The sequence below is a fragment of the Gracilinanus agilis genome, chromosome 1, assembly GCF_016433145.1.
Source record: "Gracilinanus agilis isolate LMUSP501 chromosome 1, AgileGrace, whole genome shotgun sequence".
Taxonomy (NCBI): Eukaryota; Metazoa; Chordata; class Mammalia; order Didelphimorphia; family Didelphidae; genus Gracilinanus; species Gracilinanus agilis.
In genome coordinates, this window is record NC_058130.1 from 154,199,939 (window position 1) to 154,223,497 (window position 23,559).

Here is a 23,559-nt window from a genome sequence, read left to right on the forward strand (position 1 = left end):
ATTGGGAGATCGCTGGCAACTTTGGAGAGAGTATTATTTTGGTGGAATGATGAAATCAGAAGTCAGAATTTAGAGTAATAAAAAGAGAGAAGAGGAAGTGGAGGCATCTATTATAGACATCCATTTCAAGGAGTTTAGATAAAGCATGGTGGGTAGCAAGGATGGAAGGATCAAACAAAGTTTTTCTGAGGATGTGGGACATATGACTGGCATGTTTATAGACATTTGGGAAGGAGCTAGTAGAGAGGGAGAGACTGAAAAAAAAAATAAGATAAAAGAGTGGGGATGATAGAGGGGGCAGTTTGTTGAAGATAGGCTAGAATGAGATTGATTGCTTGTGCAGGGAGAGGGATTAGCCTTGGCAAGAAATAAGGACACTTCATCATATGAGACAGGAGTGAAGGAAGAGATTGTGGCAGGAGTCTGAATGATAGGAGATGGAGAAGAAGCTCATGGAAAATTGTTTCCTGCAAAATGGGCAAAGGTCTCAAATGAATGGGGCAAGGGGAAAACATGAGAGAGTGCTGGAGTGTTTGGAAGAACCTCTGTGGAAACTGAGATAGTGAATTGATAAAGGAAGTGTGAAATTAGGACACAATTAGATCTAAAAAATTCTACTAAATGAATTTGCCCAGGATCACAAAGCTAGGAAGTGACTTTACACTATTTTAAAAACTATTTAAAATGTAATGCTCTTTTGTTGTCTCTGTAGGTAAACTTGATCTTGTGATTCCTTGGACAAACCTTTACACTGAGCCAGTCAAGGCAGTATTGGAAGGAATTTATTTACTCATAGTGCCTTCAACCCGTAAGTTTAATTTTAAGGAAAAAAGTATATTTTAAATGACTATTTTGAATGGATGTAAAGTGTTTTTCATTTTTGATATTTGCATTTCACATTACTACATTTTGGCATGTGCTATATCATAACATTGTGTTTTAAAACTTACTACATGATGTCTTTTTAAAAAACTCACTTTTAGTTTTTATTGTTTTAACCAGTAATTACATTAAAAGGTTTAAAAATGAAACTGTGAAATTTAGGTGGTTTTAATTTTTTTTTAATTTCATGTAGTTATGAAGTATGATGCAGAAAAAGAAGAGAAATATCTCTTAGATTTAAAGCAGAATCAATTAAAGAGAATAGAAGAGGCAAAAAAGAAAATGGGAAATAAAGGTAAGGAAAAGAGCTAATGGCTATTTAAACAGAAAAGAGGTGAACATGAACTGTTTATTCTTTGTTTATCTTGGTTTAGGGGCAGCTCTAGTCATGTAATTTGTCTTTATGGCAAACCAAATGCTCTTTGCAACTTCTACCCATTGATTATGGTTCTGCCTTCTATGGCTAATAAGAACAAATCTTTCACATAATAGACTTTTGGATATTTGAACATGGCTGTTATGTTTCCTCCTTCTCCCTCTGTGAAGAATTTTCTTTTTTTTTCAGGTTAACATTTCTAGTTCTTTTTAGCTAATTTAGAATTTAGTTAATTTAAAATTGAGTCATTTTTCCATTCTGATTACCCTATTCTGGGCCCACTAGTTTCTCATTGTCCTTCCTTACCCAATATGTGCTTCAAATCTTTCTTAGTCATGTTCATTCTGCCCTTTTAATGTAAAGTGCATTCTTTATCACTGAGAAAATTAAGCAAAAAAGGAGTCAAGTAGTTCTTATTTTTGAGGTTTGTTAACATGCTTTTCCCGAGAAGTGGGCTTGTTTTAGCCTTATTCTTTTTGCTCTGAACACAGCTAAATAATTTTTTTTTGCCTAAATCCCAGCTTGTTGTGGACTTTAAAGTTCGTGACAGTATTAGTTTTTTAAAAATGTTTTTCTTTCACATTGTGGAAATAATTTTTCATAATTATTTCTTCCCATATAGGATTTGGGTTTTCTCTTTCTCTCCCTTCCTCTTTTCCCCCTCCCTGAGTCAGTAAATAGTCTGGTATAGGCTATACCAGTGTTTTCATGCAATTCATATTTGCTTATTGCTCATGCTGTGACAAAAGACACATCACACTGTGTAGGTGAAAACTTGAGCTGCATCCTTTTAAGTTATGTGCTCACTTTATGTCGTGACATTTGAAAGATAAATTTGGCTGAAACCCAATCAATGGGACTCTTTTTTGGAAGCTTGTGCTTTTTTTTGGTAAAGTACTACAGGTGTGAGTTTTTGGCTCTCTCTGCTTTGCTCACTTTACTGAAAAAATTCTAATCTTTTTCTTTTCCCTCTCTTTTTAATTATTGTTTAAATCCTGTATTTAAAAAAAACTCACAAAGGAACTAAAATGGAAGATGGCATGCCTTAATCTACAATCAAGACTCTTAACAATTCCTTCTTTGGCTTTGGATAGCATTTTTCATATTGGTTTCCTTTTGGATAACTTGGAAACTTGATTTGCTGATACTGGTTTAGTCCTTCACAGTCATTCATCATATAATATTTCTGTTACACTGTTCTCTTGGTGCTGCTCCACTTCACTTTGCATCAGTTCATGCAACTTTTTCCAGGTTTTCCTGAACTCATCATTGTAGTATTCTGTTTCAACCATATACCATAACTTGTTCAGCCATTCTTCAATTGATGGATACTACCTCAGTTTTCACTTGTTTGCCACTAGAAAAAGATCTGCTAAGATAATTTTTGTGCAGATAGTTCCTTGTCCCCTATCTCAGATCCTTTTGGAATACAGACACAGTAGAGGTATTGCTAGGTCAAAAGGTATGCTTAATTTTATGGTCTTTTGGACATGTTTCCATTTTGTGCTCCAGAATGATTCTATCAGTCCACAGTTCACCAACAGTGCATTAGTGTCCTGATTTTCCTACTTCCTTTCCAATATTTATCATTTTCCTTTTTGGTCACATTAGCTATTCTGATGGGTGTGAATTGATATCTCAGAGTTGTTTTAATTTACTTTTCTCTAATAAATAGTGATTTGAAGCATTTTTCATATGCCTATATGTCATTTTAATTTCTACATCTTGAGAACTGCCTTTTTATGTCTTTTGAACATTAATTAATCAGGGAATACTTTGTAGTCTTATAAATTTGACTCGGTTCTCTATATATTTGAGAGATTAGGCCTGTGTAAGAGACATTTGCTGTAAAAGTTTCCCTCAGATAATGTAATCAAAATCATCTATTTGCTTTTCATAATGTTCTTTGACTTGTTTGATAAGTTTTTATCTTACTTATAAGTCTGGCAGGTAAACTTTTCTAGGTTTGGGGAGGTGATGGCCACAGGTGCATTTATCTTTCCTATTAATTGCTATTAAAATTAAAAAAATAATTTTCAGATGGCTAAGTAATATTTTTTCTGGAAAGGGGGTGGTAGGCCAAAAAAGTTTGGGAACCACTGATTTATAGTGTCATTCTTTACTTCTAGATCAAGTATCCATTTTGACTTTATCTTGGTATTGTGTGAGATGTTGGTCTATGCTTAGTCTCTGCCACACCAATTTCGTGTTTTCCCAGCAGTTTTCATCAAATATGAAGTTCTTCCTCCCAAAGCTTGGATCTTTGGATTTTATTGAACACTAAGTTACTTGGTCGTTAAGTGCTGTGTGTTGATTACAAAACCTAGTCCATTCATCTAATACACTATTTCTTAGCCACTACCAGATTGTTTTGATTATTAATGCTTTATAGTAAGTTTGAGATGTTGCACAACCAGGCCTCCTTCTATACTTCCTCTTTAACCCTTGAGATCCTGGTATCTGAAATTCTCACCTCAGACTTGCATGTAAACTTTTAGTCTTATTCTGTGCTTGATCATGTTAGGAGCTGCTCAAATTCTAGCCTTAGGCTTAGGTGTAAGCTTTTGGTTTCATGGTGAGCTTGATATTGCCCTCTTTTGGGATTCTACCCTGAGCTTTTGGCAAGAAGATCAGGAGGCTGTTTCCCCCTAGTCCCCCAACCCTTTGGGTTTCCCAGTTACATCAAAACTGGGATCTATGTCCTTGCTACTGACCCAGAGTGGGACTCTTGGCTTTTCTCTGGGCCCACACAGGTCAAACTGATTCAGCACAGACTGCCCTGTACTGGAATTCCAGACTTCCCTAGGTGTGGGTTAGTTGAACCACTGTCTGCCTTGGCAGGGTCTCAGGGTCTGGATGTTGGTTTGGACTTAGATTCTGAACCTGGAACAGCAGATGTAGGGTTAGGGATGTGGTTTGCTCTTGGCTTGCTCATCAGTCCTTTCTACAGCCTTCCTGCTGACTCTTCCCCCCCCCCCCCTTACCTCAGTGTCCCTGATGTTTGCTGCCTACCTTTTGGGTTTTTCTTTTCCTGAAAGTTGTTTCACTCTGTCTCCTTGTTGGTTCTTTCAGTCCTGTATTTGTTTTGTGGTGTTCTTTTAAGACTGGTTGGAGAGGATTTTTATGGTGAGTTTGAACTTCTCTGCCATCTTGGCTTCTCACAAACTCATGAGAAATTAGATTATAAGCTTCTGGCAGGCAGGACTATCTTGACTCTTTTTGTATCTCAGTGCTTTAGCCCAGTGCTGGCATATAGTAAGTGATTAATAAATGTTGATATTGTGAAGAGTTAAATTTTTTTTTAGGAGTTTGACACAAGTACAGAGAGTACTTTTGTAAGAACACAAAACACTTCATTTATTCTGAGAAGTTCAGATAGGAAATAGGAAGGAGGAAAGTGAGATTATTTGTCTAATATCTTATAACTATGCCTAAAATTCTAATCTTACCTAACATTTCTAAGAAACCCTAATCTAACTGCCTTCTTGGGCAGGTTCTTCTGCCTGGGTCAGCCCTAACCTAAATACCTACACTGTCTACCTAAGAATTTATTCATTACCTAAATACCTACCTAAGCTAATCAACAAGCCTTTATCTCCTACAACCTCCTTAAAATCCAATTTATATATCCTAACATTCCACTGTAAAAACTGCCAGCCTGACTGAGACAAAGACATTGTGAGCTATTACTCTCTAGGAAATCCAGAGAAAAGGAGCCCTTAAACTCTCAACAGTGCTCCTTTATATATGATCCTTGTCTCCTAAGTAATGGAATTATCAGTTCTCTGCTAACTCTTACTTAGAAATGTTTCTGTTCCTGCCTCCTATTCTGCCTCTTAAAGAGACAGAGGGAGAGATTAAGAAACTCTCTTTAACAATATGTTGATTGATGATTGAAGATAACAATATCTTTGGAGAAAATGACTATCGTTTCTACTTATCTAATTTGTTCTCCCTGTTAGTTAGGATTATATTCATCAGTTAAATTATGTTAATTTCTTTCTCTCTTCTCTGAGAGGTGAAATTGTCAGTCAACCAAGATGATAAAGTATCCAGCTTTTATATGAATGAAAATTTCAATAAATGTCTAGTTAGATAGTGTCTTCTGTCAAATTTGAGTATTGCTTTTGTGACATTATTGTCATATCTATCTACCTATCTGGAATTCTCTGTCCTTTTGCTTTGGGTGGGGATTCATTCATTCAGTGAATATTAATTAAATAAATAGTGCTCATCATAGTAGTCACTGGATGGGGCAAGTCTGTAAAATACTATATGATATTTGTACTGGGAGACCTTCAATTATACTCCTGGTATATTTTTAGCTAAAACTCTTCCTTTTTTTTCTAGCTCAAGTACAAAATTAATGCAGTGAGGAGAAATATTGGAGTAAAAGCTATATAATGTTCAACTATCAGTACAAAGATGTTTCCTGAATTTTTGTATTCATTTTTTGTTCTTAATCCTCTATTATTCACTTCTGACTTCTCATTATACTTTTTCAATTGCTTCTGTCTTGAAATTTTGGGTCTAAAACTAAACTCACCTTACTATTCTTTACTTAGGATTTCTGAATTAAAAAACAGATGAGCAAACTATTGTAATATAATTTATTTCCTTGACAGTCTTGTCGAGTTTATTTTAAATATTTAAAAACATAATTCTAAGATGGAATCCATAGGCTTCACTAGACTGCCAAAGGGTCCATTACACAAGATTACACCTTTCCTGTAGAGTTATTTAGTTTCCCCTTAGACTTCACTGATTAGAGAATGAAGACATAGATTCAGCCAGACATAAAACCTTGAACACACCTTTAATTGCCTCTGCATCTCTAAATCTAGACAGTCACCAATCTTAATAATTTTCTTATGTTTTCCCTTGCATTGTCACCAGAGTCAAGCCCCTCACTGCTTCATGTCTACATTATTGCTGTGAATCCTAATTCACCTTTCTCCTAGTGGTTTGTCTGCCTCTCTTTTTTCCTCCATCATTTTTTCCTCCATATCTTAAAATCATTGTCTTCCTAAAACATTTTTTCATGTTTCCATTCCTATTTATTAAAGACCTATGTTGCCTTCTTATTAGGTATAGATTAAAGGCTAACTCCTTAACCTGATATTCAAAGTTCCTATACACTCCGACCTTTATCTGCCGTTCAAGTCTTATTTCTATTTGCTTTCCCATGTGAATTCTCTTCTTCAACTGAACTGAAATTTTTTTAAAATTTTGCTCACATTTATTCTACTTGGGATACTCTTCTCATTTCCCTACCTAAGACATATTTTTCCTATGGGATCTTGAACAAATCTTGCTGTCTTATAAAGTTTTCATTAAATATCTGAACCCTCAATAATTGCTGCTTTCTTTGAGCTATTATAACACTTATTATCTTTACCACTTTTTTTTTTACCTTGGCACATACTAACTTGTATTGTTACTTATCTCTTTATATTTATAATACCATATGTATGTGTATCACTCTGGCCTCTTTTAATACCTTGCCTATACTTAGAGGCCAAATAAATGTTTGAAGAAATTTAGGTATATAAGCTATTGGTTCACAATCTCATTGCTTAATTTATTTTAAGGCAGTTTAAATCATTAATACAGTTAGCTATTCTATGGTTTCTATAATGAGCAGTTTTGTCCCTGATTCCTGAAGGATCTATTCAGTGCTTTCTTACAGGTCCTCACACTTTATTCTTTGTGCAAGCTTGAAATTCCTCTTTTTAAGTCACCTAAACTGATATAGTGATTACTCCTTACATAGAACTTCCCCCTCCCCAAATGCCTCTTCTCTCATTATTTTTTCTTTGCCACATTTCTTAGTTCCTTCTTTGCTTCTATATCTACTCAGTATTTTTGTACATTTCCTCAATCATTGAATAAGCACAATTTTTCATCTGCTTTCTCTAGGTCTTACCCTTGGATTCATACTTAACTGCTCTTTTGGTAACTCCTTAAATTCCTGAACCGTGATATATTCTCATTTTCCCAGTCCTAGGATAGAGTTGCTCTTTTCTAAGCACAGAGCACCCACATGGAGCCATTTCTTGATCTCAAACTTCTGATGCCTGTTTTCTGCTTCAGTTTGCTGTTTCAATTAATGGAGAAAGTTAAGAAAAAAAATTTTACTTAGTAAAGTTTTTGAACTTCAGTATCCTCATTTATAAAATGGTGGAAGGAAATGGAGTATTGTACTAGGTAATCCCTGAAGTCCATTCTAGCTCTAAAGTGGTATAATTCATCTATGATAGAATAGGTTGCATGGTATAGTGAAAATGTCTCATCTTGGAGTCAGGAAGACCTGAGTTCAAATTATGCCTCAGACATTTACCAACTATGTCTTATTGTCATAAACAAGTCACTTAAACGTTCTTTGCCTCAGTTTGTAGGCTACTTCTCCTTGTAACTCTCTCTCACTCTCTCTCTCTCTCTCTCTCTCTCTCTATCCCACCCCCTCAGCAATTTGTCATAAAGGACATTGTTAAATGTTTTTTTCTCTTAAATATTTTAACAATTGAGTAATATTTACATGTGATATGTATATTTAGTGATCTTGATGTAAACCTCTTTTTTAGTGGTGGCTTAATCAGTGTAAGGATTTCTCTAAACTGCATTTTCTCTCAAATTAGAAATATTTTTATGTTTGCATTTTATAGAAAATCCAGAAGAGAAACAGGATACTTTCACAGAAAAGCTAATCGCACAGATAATAAAAAATCTTCATGTAAAAATTTCCAGTATCCATGTCCGATATGAAGATGATGTAAGTATTTTTATAGGTTTGTCTTTACTTTAAACAATTATAAATGTCATTTGTAATTTACCATAATGGAAAACTTGTTTCTCATCTTACATTCTGACTACTTTAGATATATTTATTTTCATTGTGTTTATAACTAGCAGTGCAAATTGTTTTGAATATTCTTTCAGTTTGTCATGTCTTCCTTTTGGATGTAGAACTGGTCCAAGAGTCAAAAGATCTATGTTTGAGTACTGGCTTCGCCATTGATTAGTTTTGACTGTGGGCAAATCTCTTAACTTCATTTTTAACATGGGGATAATATCTGCCCTTTTCAAAAATAAGAGAGATAGTGAATTTGAAAACACTTTGAAAACTATATAATCAAATGCAAAGTGGAGTCATATTTTTTTAAAAGATAAATATTGTAAAGCACTAAAATGTGGACAGTGTTTAAAATGTGGACATAGTGAATACTTCTTTGAAGAACTAAATTTTTCCTTTATATTGCTTACTTACTTACTTATTTAACTTTTTAGGTTACAAATCGAAAAAAACCATTGGCATTTGGGATATCTCTTCAGAATCTCAGCATGGAGGTATTTTATCTTTAGAAAAGATAAGCGGATTGATTTTAACTTCTTACCACAAATATGCAAATACAAAAAATATTTTTATTTACTGATTACTTCCTGATCTTACCTGCTATAATCAAAAGTTGAGTATAGGAAGGTTAGATATGGTTAGTAGACTAGTTCATATATATAGAAGAATATGGAAATCACAAAAGAATGAAACTGATATAATTTTTTTTTTTTTTTTTTAAACCCTTACCTTCCGTCTTGCAGTCAATACTGTGTATTGGCTCCAAGGCAGAAGAGTGGTAAGGGTAGGCAATGGGGGTCAAGTGACTTGCCCAGGGTCACACAGCTGGGAAGTGTCTGAGGCCAGATTTGAACCTAGGACCTCCCGTCTCTAGGCCTGGCTCTCAATACACTGAGCTACCCAGCTGCCCTAAACTGATATAATTTTTGATTAAAAGAGTTTAAAGATTTTTATTGTTTATTAGTTTCTGTGATTTCAGTATTGTATCTGTTGAATATAAACATTTTAAAGATCGTAAACCATGGATATTGTTATACAACTGTATTTTTGAAGAGAAAGTTTTATGTGATCAATTTTATTTTTGTTTTTATTTATTTTAAAATATTTTTCCATGGTTACATGATTCATGTTCTCTCCCTTCCATCTTCCCTCTCTTCTGGAGCTGACAAGCAATTCCACTCTGTTATATATGTATTATCACTCAATACCTGTTTCCATATTATTCATTTTTATACTAGAGTAATCTTTAAAAAACTGTATGACGAGGGGGGCAGGTGGGTAGCTCAGTGGATTGAGAGTCAGGCCTAGAGACGGGAGGTCCTTGGTTCAAATCCGGCCGCAGACATTTCCCAGCTGTGTGACCCTGGGCAAGTCACTTGACCCCCATTGCCCACCCTTACTACTCTTCCACCTAGGAGCCAATACACAGAAGTTAAGGGTTTAAAAAAAAATAAAAACTGTATGACGGTGATTTAGGGGATGGGATCCAGATCATTAGGATAGGGCCAGTATCAGAAGATTAACTGGTTTGAGAAGGCCAACAGGCAGAGCATGAATCTGGGATGACACACACAGACAACTCAGTAACAGGGATGGATTTTGTATTTATTGTAACAGGGAAAGGTTAAATAGGAATTTTGGAATACCCTGACATTAATATCAACTACCTAACCTCCCCCCCTCCCCAGATATAAATGTCCTGTCACCGGGAGTCTTCACAGAGTTTGAGCTATACTAATCTTGACCTAACTGTCTAAAGATCCCAGTACTAATCTAGATAAGCTTGCACTAAACCAACCCCCTTTAGATGGTAATAGAGGTAGTGGTTTGTGGCAAACTTATCAGGGCCCAGTAAGAGGTCCTGAATCCAAAAGGAACCCAGACCTGATCTTATAGACAGATGCCAGATGGTTCAGGATCACCAGGAAACTCAGTAGATCATAGCAAGGCAACAGGGCAGGATGGGAAATCAGGATAGTACAGGGTAGTATCAGCCACCAAGGAAAAGCATCCAGTCCCTCGAAGTCAAACCAGAGAAAGACCCAGCTCAAACCTCAGTCAACTGTCTCACCCTTTACTCTCACATTCTAGAATCTTTTCCCTGTATCTGCATCTCCCTGCAGACCCACCTCACAAGCTCAAATCCTCTCTTCCTTATAACAAAACCAAAATCCCCAGTCCTATACCCATGTAAACAAATGATAAATCATGTGTTTTTCTTTTGATTTTCTATTATTCCCTGTGATCAATTTTTAAAAAATAATCAATTATTGAGTATCCTTAGGGCTACATAAGTCAGCTAGTAGTCTAGGTGTGTATATTCAAAACTAGAATAAACATACTTTTGTATAATGCAGAAGCTTGGCAAACATTATGTAATGAAATTCATATAAATGTGATTATAGAAATGTGTTGAAACAAAAACATGGGCAAGGAATTATTAAATGGTTGGGGTTATTAAGGGCAGTATTAGAGCCATAAATAATAAACTAGTTGTATTTGTTATTAAATAACTATGTAAAAACTTTTTGAAAGATATACAAAAATAAAATTTTATAATATGCCTTTGAAATAATTCTTACCAATACTTTCTGTGCAGCTAAATTTATTACAGAGATGTCATTCAAAGAATCATGTTTATATATTTTTTGGGGTTTCTGCAGATTTCATTTATCACTACTGTGCATGGCTATGTAGCTGCCACAGTTGTATAAATATTTACTACTAGTAAATTTTATGAATTGTTCATTCTTTTTCTCACAGGTAGATTTCCTTGACTAAAATTATCTTAAAATATTGTTACCTTTTGTATTTCATATGTATGGGCAATATTTTAATAGCTGTTTTTTCCTTGTCCTTCAAATTTAGATAACACCTTTGAACCTGTCATATATAAGCTTTGTACCTTATCACAGAAATGCGAAATCTGTTTCTTATTTTTGGTGTGTGCTTGAACTTGTGATTTTTTTTTTTTTATACTGGGAGCTCCTGTTAAGGAGCTTCTTCCCCAAGTCCAGATCATCACTTTTTCCATGACTTTGAGCTTAGACATTATCTTGGGGCACTGATAGGTAGAGGAGAGACTTCCCTGGTCACACAGCCAGGATGGGACAAGAGAAGGACCATGAAGCCAAGTCTTCCTAAATACCCTCTTAACCATTTTGTTACTGCTTCTTTTATTAGAAGAATAGACATCATAGTCTAATGATACTGCTATTTTCATTCCAAGAAATTATTGAAGCATAGTATTTCTTTGAGAAAATTTTTATAGGTGGTCAAGTTCATTCTAATGCTCCAAGTGAGTTATTCGTTCAGTTTTCTGAACAACTTAATGAAAAAAAAATTCACTGCAAGTATTCATTTACATTCATGGTCACTTTATCTAAAAACTGATCAATTTTCTATTATAAATATATGCAATTAATTATCTTTTAGTTGTCAAAAATGATGATTTTTTTCTCATTTCTCAATTAGACTGCCTCTAAGACTTCTTGTGATAATAAAATTTTGAGGGGTTACATGTTCTATCCCCATATAAAGATGTATACTGTTTAACCTTGTTTAGTCCCTTATAATTTCATACTCATATTTACCTTTTTATGCTTCTTTTGAGTCCTTTATTTGAATGTCATATTTTTAATTCAGCTTTAGGCTTCTCTTCAAGAATGCTTTAAAGTCCTCTTTTTCATGAAATAGTCTTTTTTTTCCTCCTGGAGGATTATAATAAGCTTTGCTAGGAAAGTTTGTTTGAAATTCTAGGTCTTTTGCTTTCTGGAATATCATGTTTTCAGTTCTCTGCTCCTTTGTAGTGGTGGTTGTTAAATAGTGGATGGTCCTGACTGTGACTCTGTAATACTTATATTCTTTCTTTCCAGTATTTTCTCCTTCATCTGGGTGCCCTGGATTTTGGGTATAATATTCTTGGGAGTTTTCATTTTGAGGTTTCAGGAAGTAAACAGTGAATTCTATTTCTACTCTAATTTTAAGATATTTCCTTCATAATTAATTGAAATAGGATATCTAATCTGTTTTTTTTTGTTTGTTTGTTCATGGGCTTCAGGTAGTCCAAAGATTCTTAAATTATTTTTTAATCTATTTTTTAGGTCTCTTGGTTTTCCTATGAGATATTCAACATTTCTTTTTTATTTTTAGTCTTTATTATTATTTCTCGTTTTTTCATGGAATCATTAGCTTCCATTTAGATAATTCTAATATTTAAGGAGTTTTTTCTTCTCTAAGGTTTTGTACTACTTTTACAAAATTATTAAATAGTTTTCATAAAATTCTTGCATAATTCCTTTCTTTATTTTTTCCTCTACCACTTTTATCAGATTTTTTAAAAATTATTTTTTTTGTCCTTTTAAGAAAAAAAATCTTTTTTTTCTTCAACATTTCTTGGAATTCTTATAAAGTTTATATTTAATCTGCATTTTTCATTGTGACTTTGCTTATAGATGTTTTGATCCATTCTTTTCCGTATTGAAGTTTTGAGCTTTCTTAGTACCATTGTAACTTATGGCTGGGTTCTATTTTTGTTTGCTCATTCTTCCAATCTGTTTTTGATTTTGAACTTTATGTTAGTGTTGGGCTCTGCTTACTTCTAAGGAAGATGTCTGGCTTGATCTTCTGTTCTTTTATGTCTTGCTTCTATTTTCACAGCTTAGTCTGTACATTTTCATTGCTTTCAAAGTGATATGATCTGGGGAGGTCTATTTGTTGCCCTCCTAGTCTGAGCTCTAGAAATTTCTGATCCAGGTTTGGGTCTTTTGGCTTGGGTTTGATTGATGGTTAGTAAATTGTTGCTGAACTCAGTTGCTGATAGCCCATTGTAGATTTGGGATAATTAATTTACTGGCTTCTCTTTGGTCTTTTTCTCCTCCTTTGGTTATTCCACTGCAGTCTTAAATGCTGGAATAAAGATTAAAACTGTATCGTTGCTCTACCTGTGGGTGTGAAGCAACACAGCTAAATTTCTGGAACTTGTTCCTTTCTTAGCACACAAGCATGACCCTTGTCTACCTGTAGCTACTCTTTAAGATCTGTGACCTGTAACTGCATAATGGGCAAAAGATGCATTAGATGGCATCTTTTCCTACACCCAGTGCCAGTTCATGGGCTTCCTGGGATTTCTTTCTGCCTCTATGCTTCTAGCCATGCTGTTCTATACGGTTTGTCTTTCCATCCTTGGGGGCTAGAATGTTCCCATTCCATTGTTGCCATTAGATTGTTCTTCTGGCTAATTCCCATCCATACAGATCTCTCTTTCTATTTTCTTAAGTTTATTTGAGCTTGGAAAGTGATTCACTGAGACTTTCTTGTCTTTCCCCATCAAAATTGAGACTAATGCTTTTTCTAGGTTTTTGGGAAGGAGGTGTGTGGATGAACTGGGCAACCAATAATGGTTCTTCTCTACCATCTTTACTGCCAATTCCAACCTTATTATAAATTACTCCTCTTCCTGATCTCTCTTCCATCCAAACTGTCCTTCTCTTTGTTACTCATGTCTGCTGCTTCATTGAGTAGAGCCTTTGTGTTCTCTGATTCCTGTGCCTAGAATGTGCTCTCTTCTTTCTCTTTTTCTTCATAATACAGTTCAAATATCAGCTTTTACATGAAGCTTTTCTTGATTCCTCTCTACAACTGCCCTTTCTCCCAGCTCCCCCATATTTTTTGCATTTTTAACTCTTTAAAAAAAAACCTTTTACCTTCTGTCTTTTAGAATCAATACTAATTCTAAGGCAGAAGAGCAGTAATGGGTGGGCAGTTGGGGTTAAGTGACTTGACTAGAATCACATATCTAAGAGGTGCCTAAGATCACAACCTCCCAGCTCCAGTTTTGGTACTCTACCTACTGAGCCACCTAGCTTTCCCTTGCAATTAATTATTTATATATCATGGATAGATCTGTTAAAAGATTAATTTTCCTTTGCTTAATCTTCATCTAGTCATCTCAATGCAGAAATCAGTCTTGCTCAGTGCTACAAATTGATTCTAAAGTGACTTGAGGTTACTAGGGCAAGCACTGTTTTATATTCATAAGGACAAAGGAAAATCAATCCTTTAACAGATTTATCCTTCTATGATACACAGACTCTAGTCACCTTCAAATTTATTCACCACAATTCATTTAACCTAGAAAAGGTTAATAATGAGGCTCTTTTGGTGTGAGAGTTTGTACCCTTTGATTCATTTTCCATTTCCTGTCCTCTGGAGTCTGGTCTCATCAGTTTGAATCAGAAAGATAGGAACAGGTATAAGTTTTCAGGGAAGATAAATACTTTAGGTTTTGGACATGATGAGTTGTTAATACAACCATTTGTTTTTCTTGGCAATTTTGAGTTTGGTATTCTCTGGTTTTGAGATATAAGTTTGGGCATTATCTGTATTGTAAAGCTATTTGAAGTTGTAGCATGGATGAGGATACCAAGTGAGATAGTATACCGATAGGAGAGAGTTGCAAATATGGTACCTTGTTTAATACATTAATTTAGAGGGTACAGGAAAAAAGACCTGGTTAGGGAGAAAGTATGGTTAGAAATGAGTATCAGAGAAATCATTGTTTGGAAACTAAGGGAGGACAACATTTCTAAGTATCAGTAGTGTCTCAATAGTGTCAGATCAGATACTAAAGCTAATTAAGGAGAATGAGGATTTAGGAGAATTTCAATCTTTTAAGGAGAATAGTTTCAGGAATGTAATAGGACTAGAAGCCAGATTATAAGGGTTTAATATGTAGTGGTCATGTGTTGCTTGAGTAACTATCATATTATTCCCATTAATTATGGGCATCTCCCAAAACACTGTTCTTGGTTCTCTTTCTCTTTTTCGTTTCCCAGGAGTTCCTCACTTAATAATCATACCTGCTGCTTCAGGTTCAATTATCATCTTTATGAATATGATTCTTAGATCTGTTTATTCAGACCTAGTCTCTCCTGAACTACATTTTCCCAACACCAATTGCCTGTTGGACATTTAGACCTAGATCTTCCATTAGCATATCTAAATTATTATGTTCAAAGTGATATTAATTTTCCCATTAAAGCTTTCTTCACCTTCACAATTTTGATCTTCTGTATATGCTGACAAAAGGAACTCCATTTTCCCCACTCATTCATGTTTGCAATCTCATTGACATCTTCAGCTCATTCCTCTTTTTCTCATTCCCCCTATCCAATCAGCCCCCATATCTTGTAGTTTGTTTCTTCATGTCTCAAATGCCTTTCTTTCTCTCTACTGATGTGTAATCATCCTTATCACCTTGCTTGTGCACAATTGTAAGAACTTTCCAATTATTCTCCCTACATCTGTTCTGTTCCTTCTCCAATACATCCTCCACTTAACTGCCAAAATGATTTTTCTAAAGTTCAGTTCTGACCATGTCACATACAGCCTTCCCCTCAACCTTGATAAATGCCATTGGTTTCCTGTTACTTACAGCATCAAGTATCCAGTCCTTTGGTGTCCAATGAAACTGAAGGGAAAAGAAAATAGAACTAATCCAGATATTACAAGGATGATTTTTGAATCTTAGTTTATGGAAAGTTTAAATTGGAAAGGCAAGTGAAGTCAACGTTTATTAAGTGCTTGCTTTTGTTCTATATACTGCTAAGCGGTGGAAATACAAATGCAAACAAAGAGAAAAATAAACACTTTTTACCTAATAGAACTGACATTGAAATGGGGGAAGACTACATAAAAAAGTAGCTGAAGTAATGTATGTTTAGATGGGTATAAATGTGAAATAAAGTACATGCAGGGCATAGTGGCAAAGTTCAGAGTCAGGGGGAGAACTGGAAGAAGAGTAAAGAACAGCTGACTTGGGCCCTTCCTAAAAATGAAGCTTCCATGAAAAACTTGTCAGTGGGAAAATAAGACTATAAGGAATTTTCCAAGGTGAGAAAGTAGCTGTGGCATGATAACAAAGGTCAGAAACTCAGTTGCCAGATCTCGGAGATGAGACAAAGGTAAACAATTTTATCTTAACCTTTTTACAAAGGCATAGATGTTTGTTTTATTTGTGTTTTAAAAAAAGGAAAGAAAGAAATTGAGGTTAATGTCCAGAAATTTTTTCAAAAAAAGATGTAAGAATTCTGATCATTAAATTTGAATTATAAGGAACCTTGGAGATCATCTAGTCCAGCTATTTTAAGATTAAGAAACTAAACTAGGGATCTGAATTGGTTTGCCTTAAGCACAGCGATAGGAAGTGCCGAAGAAGACATTTTGATTGCTGTCTTACTGTCCTTGGCTTTTGAAATATGAGGAAAAAGTTACTTTATACCTGGAATTGGAGTTCTATGTTGAATAATATTTAAAATTGAATAAATGACATAAATAAGAATTTTGAAAATGGAATCATTATTGTATACATATATAATAAGTGATACCCATAGAATCTTAGTTCAGCTATTATCATAAAACAAAAAATAATTAAATATGTACACCTATGCTACTTTTAATTTATGTTCATGTTTCAGTTCTTTAAAATTGCAGTGTCAGTGGATTTAGAAAAAAATATGAGTTCTAGTCCTGCTTACCTACTTATTAGCTGTATAATCTGAAGAAAATCATATCTGTGTACTGCCAAAGGAGCATAGGAGTCCCTGCTGTAGTATTGTATTTGGAAATAGAACCAAAAATTAGGTGGATTTAGTCTAGTGAGTCAGCAAGTTACCTTCTCCAAGTTTTCCATTTTCCTTATTTTGTTATTATTGTTTCTAGTGAAACTTAAGTTCTTAGTGCTAACAGCTGAAAGACCCCTCCCTATTTTTAAGAAAAATATGAAGGTCTGGATAACTTATTTACTTTTATAAATTTAAAAATTTTATTTTCCTAATTACATGTAATCACAACTTTCAACATGCATTTTCTGAAATTATAAAAAACAAATTTTCTCCTTCCTTCCCTTATCTCCCTCCTCCTGGAGATGGTAAGCAGTTTGATCTGGATTATAAATGTATAAGACTTTCCCTATTTTGAGTTGTCAACTTATTTATTATATTATGTCAAGGTGAAACCTATAGTTCTTTGTAATTTGTTCTTAAATGATTTTTGAACTTATTCTTAATATGTAACACTATCTGTTGTTTCTTTCTGACTTTGCTAGTTGACCTCTCTGAAATGTGATTAAGACTTCCTCTGAAAAATATTTTTAAAAAATTTATAAATGTTTAGTAATGATTTGAATGATATCTCTAACAAGTTACATAACTTTTTAAAGTCTCAATTTCCTTATCTGTAAAGTGTGGATATTAATATTATATATTGTTCTGAACATCAAATAAGAACATGCAAAAGTGTTTTGTATATAGCCATTTTATAGTCTTAGTTCCATAAATGTAGACTTTTATTAAGGTATTAAATTTGATTTCACTTGTAACTTTTTCCTTTTTTAGACAACTGATCAAGATTGGAATCCATGTATAGATCATGACACTGAGAAATTCTTTCGTAAGGTAAAGTATAGAGAATACTATTTTCTCCCCATCCTCATGTAGAGCTGGAGAGTCTTTTTCTTTGCTTCTCTTCTTTCTTTCTTTCTTTCTTTTTTTTTTTTTTGGTTTTAAAAAGAGAAAGTAATACTATGTAGAAAAATAATTATGACCAAAAACAAACCCAGCAATTATATGAATACAATTACAAAGCACCAAACTATCCAAAAAATATTTGAGAGCTTGGAAAAAAATAAAATTCATTTGGAAAAACAAAAGCTCAAGAATATCAAGGGAATTAATTTAAAAAAAAATAAAGGAAGAAGGCCTAGCCATCTTAAAATTTATTATAAAATAGTGATCATTAAAACAACCTGGTTCTAAGAAAGAGTAGTGGATCAGTACATTCAGTTATATAATCAATGCACTTGATTGATTAAATGACCATAGTAACCTAGTGCTTGATAAACCCAAAGATCCAAGCTTTTGGGGGAGGAACTCGCTATTTGATAAAAACTACTGGGAAAACTCAAAAACAGTACAGCAGAAACTAGGCAGAGACCAATGTCTCACACCATATTCCAAGGCAAAGTCAAAATGGATACTTTATCTAGAAATAAAGGGTGATGTAATAAACTATGGGAACATAGAATGGTTTACCTGTCAGACCTATGGATAATGAAATAATTTATCATTAAACAAGATATAGAGAACATCATGAGAAGCAAAATAGATAACTTTGATTACATTAAATGAAAAACTTTTTGTTCAAACAAAACCAATGCTACCAAGATTAGAAGGGAAAGAAAGAAACAAAAATTTTTTTTATAATGAATGTCTCTGACAGTGGCTTTATTTCTCAAATATACAGAGAACTGCATCAAATTTATAAGAATACAAAGCATTTCTCAACTGAAAAATGGTCAAAGGATATGAATAGACAATTCTCAAATGTAGAAATCAAAGCTATTTCTAGTTATTTGAAAAAATGCTCAAAATCATATTTGATTAGAGAAATGCAAATTAAAACTACTCTGATACCTCACACCTATCAGAGTGGCTAATCTCACCAAAATTGAAAATGATAATTGTTGGAGGGGATGTGGAAAAATTGGGACACTAATACTCGGTTGCTGAAACTGTGAACTGATACAGCCATTCTAGACCATAAAACTATGCATACCCTTTGACCTGGCAATACCTCTATCAAGTCTGTATCCAAAGAGATCAGATAGGGGGAAATGACCTGCTTCTACTAAAGTATTTTTTATCAGGTCTTTTTATAGTGGCAAAGTACTGGAAACTAAGAGGATGTCCATCACTTGGGAAATGGCTGAACAAGTTGTGGTATATGATTTTAATAGAATACTATTGTACCATAAGAAATGACAAACAAGATGATCACAAATCTGGAAAGACTTATATGAAGTAATACAAAACGAAGTGAGCAGAACCAGGAGAACATTGTATATAGTAATGGAAATATACAATGATCAACTGTGAAAGACTAAACTTTTGCATGCAATGCAAGGTTCCAAAATTATCCCAAGGGTCTCATGATGAAAAATGCTATCCGTAGTCAAAGAATTGTTGGAGTATGATTGCAGATCAAAGCATGCCATTTTCAACTTTATTTCCCCTCATGAGTTTTTTATTGTATGTGTGATATGTCTTTCATGCAATGAGGAATATAGAAATGTGTATTGTGTGACAACAGTAGAATAACCTATATCAGACTACGCTGCCACCTTGGGGAGGAGTGGGAGTAAGGGAAAGAATCTGTATTGCAAAATGTCAGAAAACAGTTGTGAAAAATTCTTTCTAAGTGTTATTAAAAAAAAAAGAGAAAAAGTAATTGCAATTTCAGAATCATTTGCTTATATATTTGATTATTGCTCAATTGACTATTGAAAATCCACATTAAAATGATAACTTGTTAAGAGAACTTCAAAAATAAATTGAAATCCTATATGAACTTCTTTTACCTTTAGCTAATACGTTTAGATAACCTGTTTGGCTATTGGAATGTGAAAGCTAGGATGTTTCATCAACATGATTCTGTTATATCTTTGGTAAGTATATTTGAATGTACATCATGCATCTTTGCTTAATTCAGTTGATTAAGAATTTGTGATTTTTTTTTTCAACTTGGGTTCTCTTATTTACTAAGAGTCACTTTATAACTTAGTAAATGAGAATTGTTGTGGCCCCAAATTCATCACCCATTATATTATCTAGCCATGAGCCTTTACAAATTAAGACAAGTTTATTCTCATAAAGAAGACATGTTCAGCACTGGTCCCATATCTGATGAATTTTTGTTTAGTAGGACCAGCCAGAACATTTATTTGACTGGTATAGCCTTTAGGAGTACTGAGTCCTCTCCTTGCTACCTGGAGGCATTGGATTAGGACTTAGGTTGATTGCTTATGGTTATAAAGCACCTCCACAGGCATATGACTAGATATTTGATTTTGAAAAATGTTTATATTTTGACATTTATCTATTATGTTTAATTGTCTTCTATACAAAATCTGTTAGCAGAATTCAGCGAACCCAGGTATCTGGAAAAGCATTATGCTTTAATTATTTTCCTTTACAATACTATTTTCTGAAGGATAATTTAAAATTTACTTCTTTTATTTTGCTAATGTTAAATGTTTTAGATTGGAATTGAGTTTGTGTTTGATTGTTAAAAAAAAAAGAGATGCTTCCACTAGGTTATAGTATGTGCAGTAAAAGAATATCAGATTACTTACGATGTTGGTGTTAACCACAAATTAATCTATTTTTTTCTTTTAATAGGAAAGCTTAAAGTATGGAATCATCACAGATGTTGTCCCAGAAGGTTATGATTTTGGTGAGTAATATTCTTTTTTTAATCAATATTTTATTGGCTGTTAACTTTTAAAGATCCAAATAATAATCTAATAAGATTACATGTTAACTTTTGTTTTCTGGAAAAAACCACAACTCTTCTATTTTTATTTTCTCTTTGTTAATACTTAATTTGCTGTTGGGGAATGTGTAGAAATATTCTAGGCATAAGGAAAAATGTAAGTGTTGTCATATACTCTGTGGACACAAAAGAAGTATTTATTATTTATAGTTTGTTACTGATGATAGCTAATTTATTCTTGAGTTGGATTGTCTAAAGTTATTTACCTAAAGCAGTGATGGGCAAACTTTTTAAAGAGGGGGGGCCAAAGGAAAGGAAATGCTCATCTGTCGGTATGTTTCTAAGACAACTCTTTTGAAGTTTCATTGTATCGTATCCTACTCATTGTATTTGTCAGATTAGGAATAATGTCACAGATAGAACATTTCAGGGGGCTGCATCTGGCCTGTGGGTTGGAGTTTGCCCATCACTGACCTAAAGTGATTCAGTATGCCTGGACTTGGATTTCATTCTACTTCAACTTATAGGATACCATGTGTGGTCTTAAGGAGATACCTAGTATGAGAAGAAATAGATAATTGGAATTAGAGTTTCCTATATAAATGTTACATTATATTTTAGTGTATCTACAACTCTAATAATCTCAACCTATGTTTCCATACTGATTTATTTTGCTTCTCAGATACTCAGTTCCATTTAAATGATTTTACTGGGTCTTCCCTGTCCTCAGCATTTTAATTCCACCTCCACGCCTTCATATAGCCTCAAATATTCTCATCATCTCTTCCAACCTCTTCTAGAAATCTAACTCCGTTTGAACCTCAATTAAAATGCCAGCATTGAGGGGAGCTGGATAACTCAGTAGACTGAGAACCAAGCTTAGACATTGGTTCTGTTTATTTTACTCCACATTGGTTCGTGGAGGTTATTCCAGTTCTTATAGAAATCCATTGATTCATCATTCCTTATTGCACAATAGTATTCTGTCACCATCATATACCACAATTTGTTCAGCCATTCCCCAATCAAGGGACATCCCCTCATTTGCCAGTTTTTTGATACCACAAAAAGTGCAGCTATAATACTTTTTTTTACAAACAAGCCCTTTACCATTAAAAAAAAATCTTTTTAGGATATAGACCTAGTAGTGGTATTGGCCCATCAAAGGACAATGCAGTCTTTTAAAGCCCCTTAGGCATAATTCTAAATTACCTTCCAGAATGGTTGGATCAATTCACTTCTCCATCAGCAATGTGTTAGTGTCCCAATTTTGCCGCATCTCCTCCAACATTTATTATTTTCCTTTACCGTCATATTGACCTGTCTGCTAGGTATGACGTGGTATCTCAGAGTTGTTTTGATTTGCATTCCTCTAATCAGGAGGGATTTAGAACACTTTTTCATTTGATTATTGATAGTTTTGATTTCTTCATCTGGAAACTGCCTATTCATATCCCTTAACCATTTGTCAATTGAGGAATGATTTGATTTCTTATAAATTTGATTTAGTTCTTTGTATATTTGATAAATTAGAGATTTGTCAAAGAATTTTTTAATAATTTTTTTCTAGTTTTTTGTTTTACTTCTAATTTTGGTTGCATTGGTTTTGTTTGTTCAAAAGCTTTTTAGTTTAATATAATCAAAATCATTCATTTTATATCCTGTAATGTTCTCCATCTCCTGCTTGGTCTTAAATTCTTCCCTTCCCATAGATCTGACAGGTATACTATTCTGTGTTCACCTAATTTAATTGTGATATCACCATTTATGTTTAGATCATATACCCATTTTGAATTTATCTTGGTATAGGGTGTGAGATGTTAATCTAAACCCAATTTTTCCTGTACTGTTTTCTAATTTTCCCAGCAGTTTTTGTCAAATAGTGGGTTCTTATCCACAAAAGCTGGGATCTTTGGGTTTATTGTACACCAGCTTACTTAGGTCATTTACCCCCAGTCTATCCCACTGATCCACCATTTTATCACTTAGCCAGTACCATATTGTTTTGATGATCACTGCTTTAATGGTACAGGCTACCATCCTTCACATTTTTTTTTCATTAGTTCCCTTGATATTTTTAATCTTGTTTTCTTCGAGATTAATTTTGTTATTATTTTTTGCAATCCTATAAAATACTTTTTTGGTGGTTTGATAGGTATGGCACAGAATAAGAATACTAATTTAGGTAGGATTGTCATTTTTATTATATTAGCTCATCCTACCTATGAGCAATTAATGTTTTTCCATTATTTAGATCTAGTTTTATTTGTGTGGAAAGTGTTTTGTAATTGTGCTTATATGATGCCTGTGTTTATCCTGGCAGAGAGATTCCCAAGTATTTTATATTGTCTAGAGCAGTGATGACAAACCTTTGGACCTTTTTAGGGACCCTGTGCCCACCTCCAGACTGCATGTCTGTGCCCTTTCCCCCATTGCATGATATTCTCCGCCCCCAACTGTGTGCCTCAACCCAAGGCCGGATCCAGTCACCCTCTCCCCCACCCCCATTTGGGGTGGGGCCTGGGGGCAAGGCCAGGATGTAGGCTGATTAAGCCAGAGCTGAGCTCTGTGGGCAGGTTTCATTGCCCGATAACACTCCCTTTGAGTTCAATGGGTGGAACCAGGCTACTCGCCCCCTGGACTGGCCATGTTCTGCCCCTGAGAAGGTGTAGGGAGGCTAGAGTGCCCTGTTCCCACATGTGCCACAGGTTTGCCATCAAAGGTCGAGAGTGATCTTAAATGGAATTTAACTTTCTAACTCTTGCTGCTGAGTTTTGTTGGAAATATATAGAAATGCTGATGATTTATGTGGCTAAAATTTTAATTATTTCCACTAGCTTTTTAGTTGTTTGGAATTTTTTCAATTAAAAAAATTGTCAATGTTCTTCTGGAGGCCTTTCCTGATTTACCAATTATCATCTTTTTCCTTCTATCTACCTAAATTGCTTGTACATGTTTTTTATTTATTTACCTACTATGTACTATTTCCCCAGTAGAATACAAAATCTTTAAAGGAAGAGACTATTTTGTTTTTTTTCTTAGTAGTTCTAGTGCCTTGCACAAACATAACAGTTATTTTAGTTGTCAGTTTGAAATTTTTTTGTCTATATAATGTTCT

The 23,559-nt window shown here is 34.1% G+C and overlaps 1 protein-coding gene across 1 annotated transcript in view; it reads left to right on the plus strand.

Annotated features, from left to right (window-relative positions):
- Window positions 1-23,559, plus strand: part of VPS13A (vacuolar protein sorting 13 homolog A) — a 337,780-nt gene that overhangs the window by 48,099 nt on the left and 266,122 nt on the right. Inside the window, exons 4-10 of the mRNA XM_044678014.1 lie at window positions 713-808; window positions 1,076-1,189; window positions 7,933-8,030; window positions 8,546-8,605; window positions 17,507-17,566; window positions 19,534-19,614; window positions 20,348-20,402. Coding sequence (XP_044533949.1) covers window positions 713-808; window positions 1,076-1,189; window positions 7,933-8,030; window positions 8,546-8,605; window positions 17,507-17,566; window positions 19,534-19,614; window positions 20,348-20,402 — 564 coding nt within the window. The remainder of the gene's footprint in view (window positions 1-712; window positions 809-1,075; window positions 1,190-7,932; window positions 8,031-8,545; window positions 8,606-17,506; window positions 17,567-19,533; window positions 19,615-20,347; window positions 20,403-23,559) is intronic.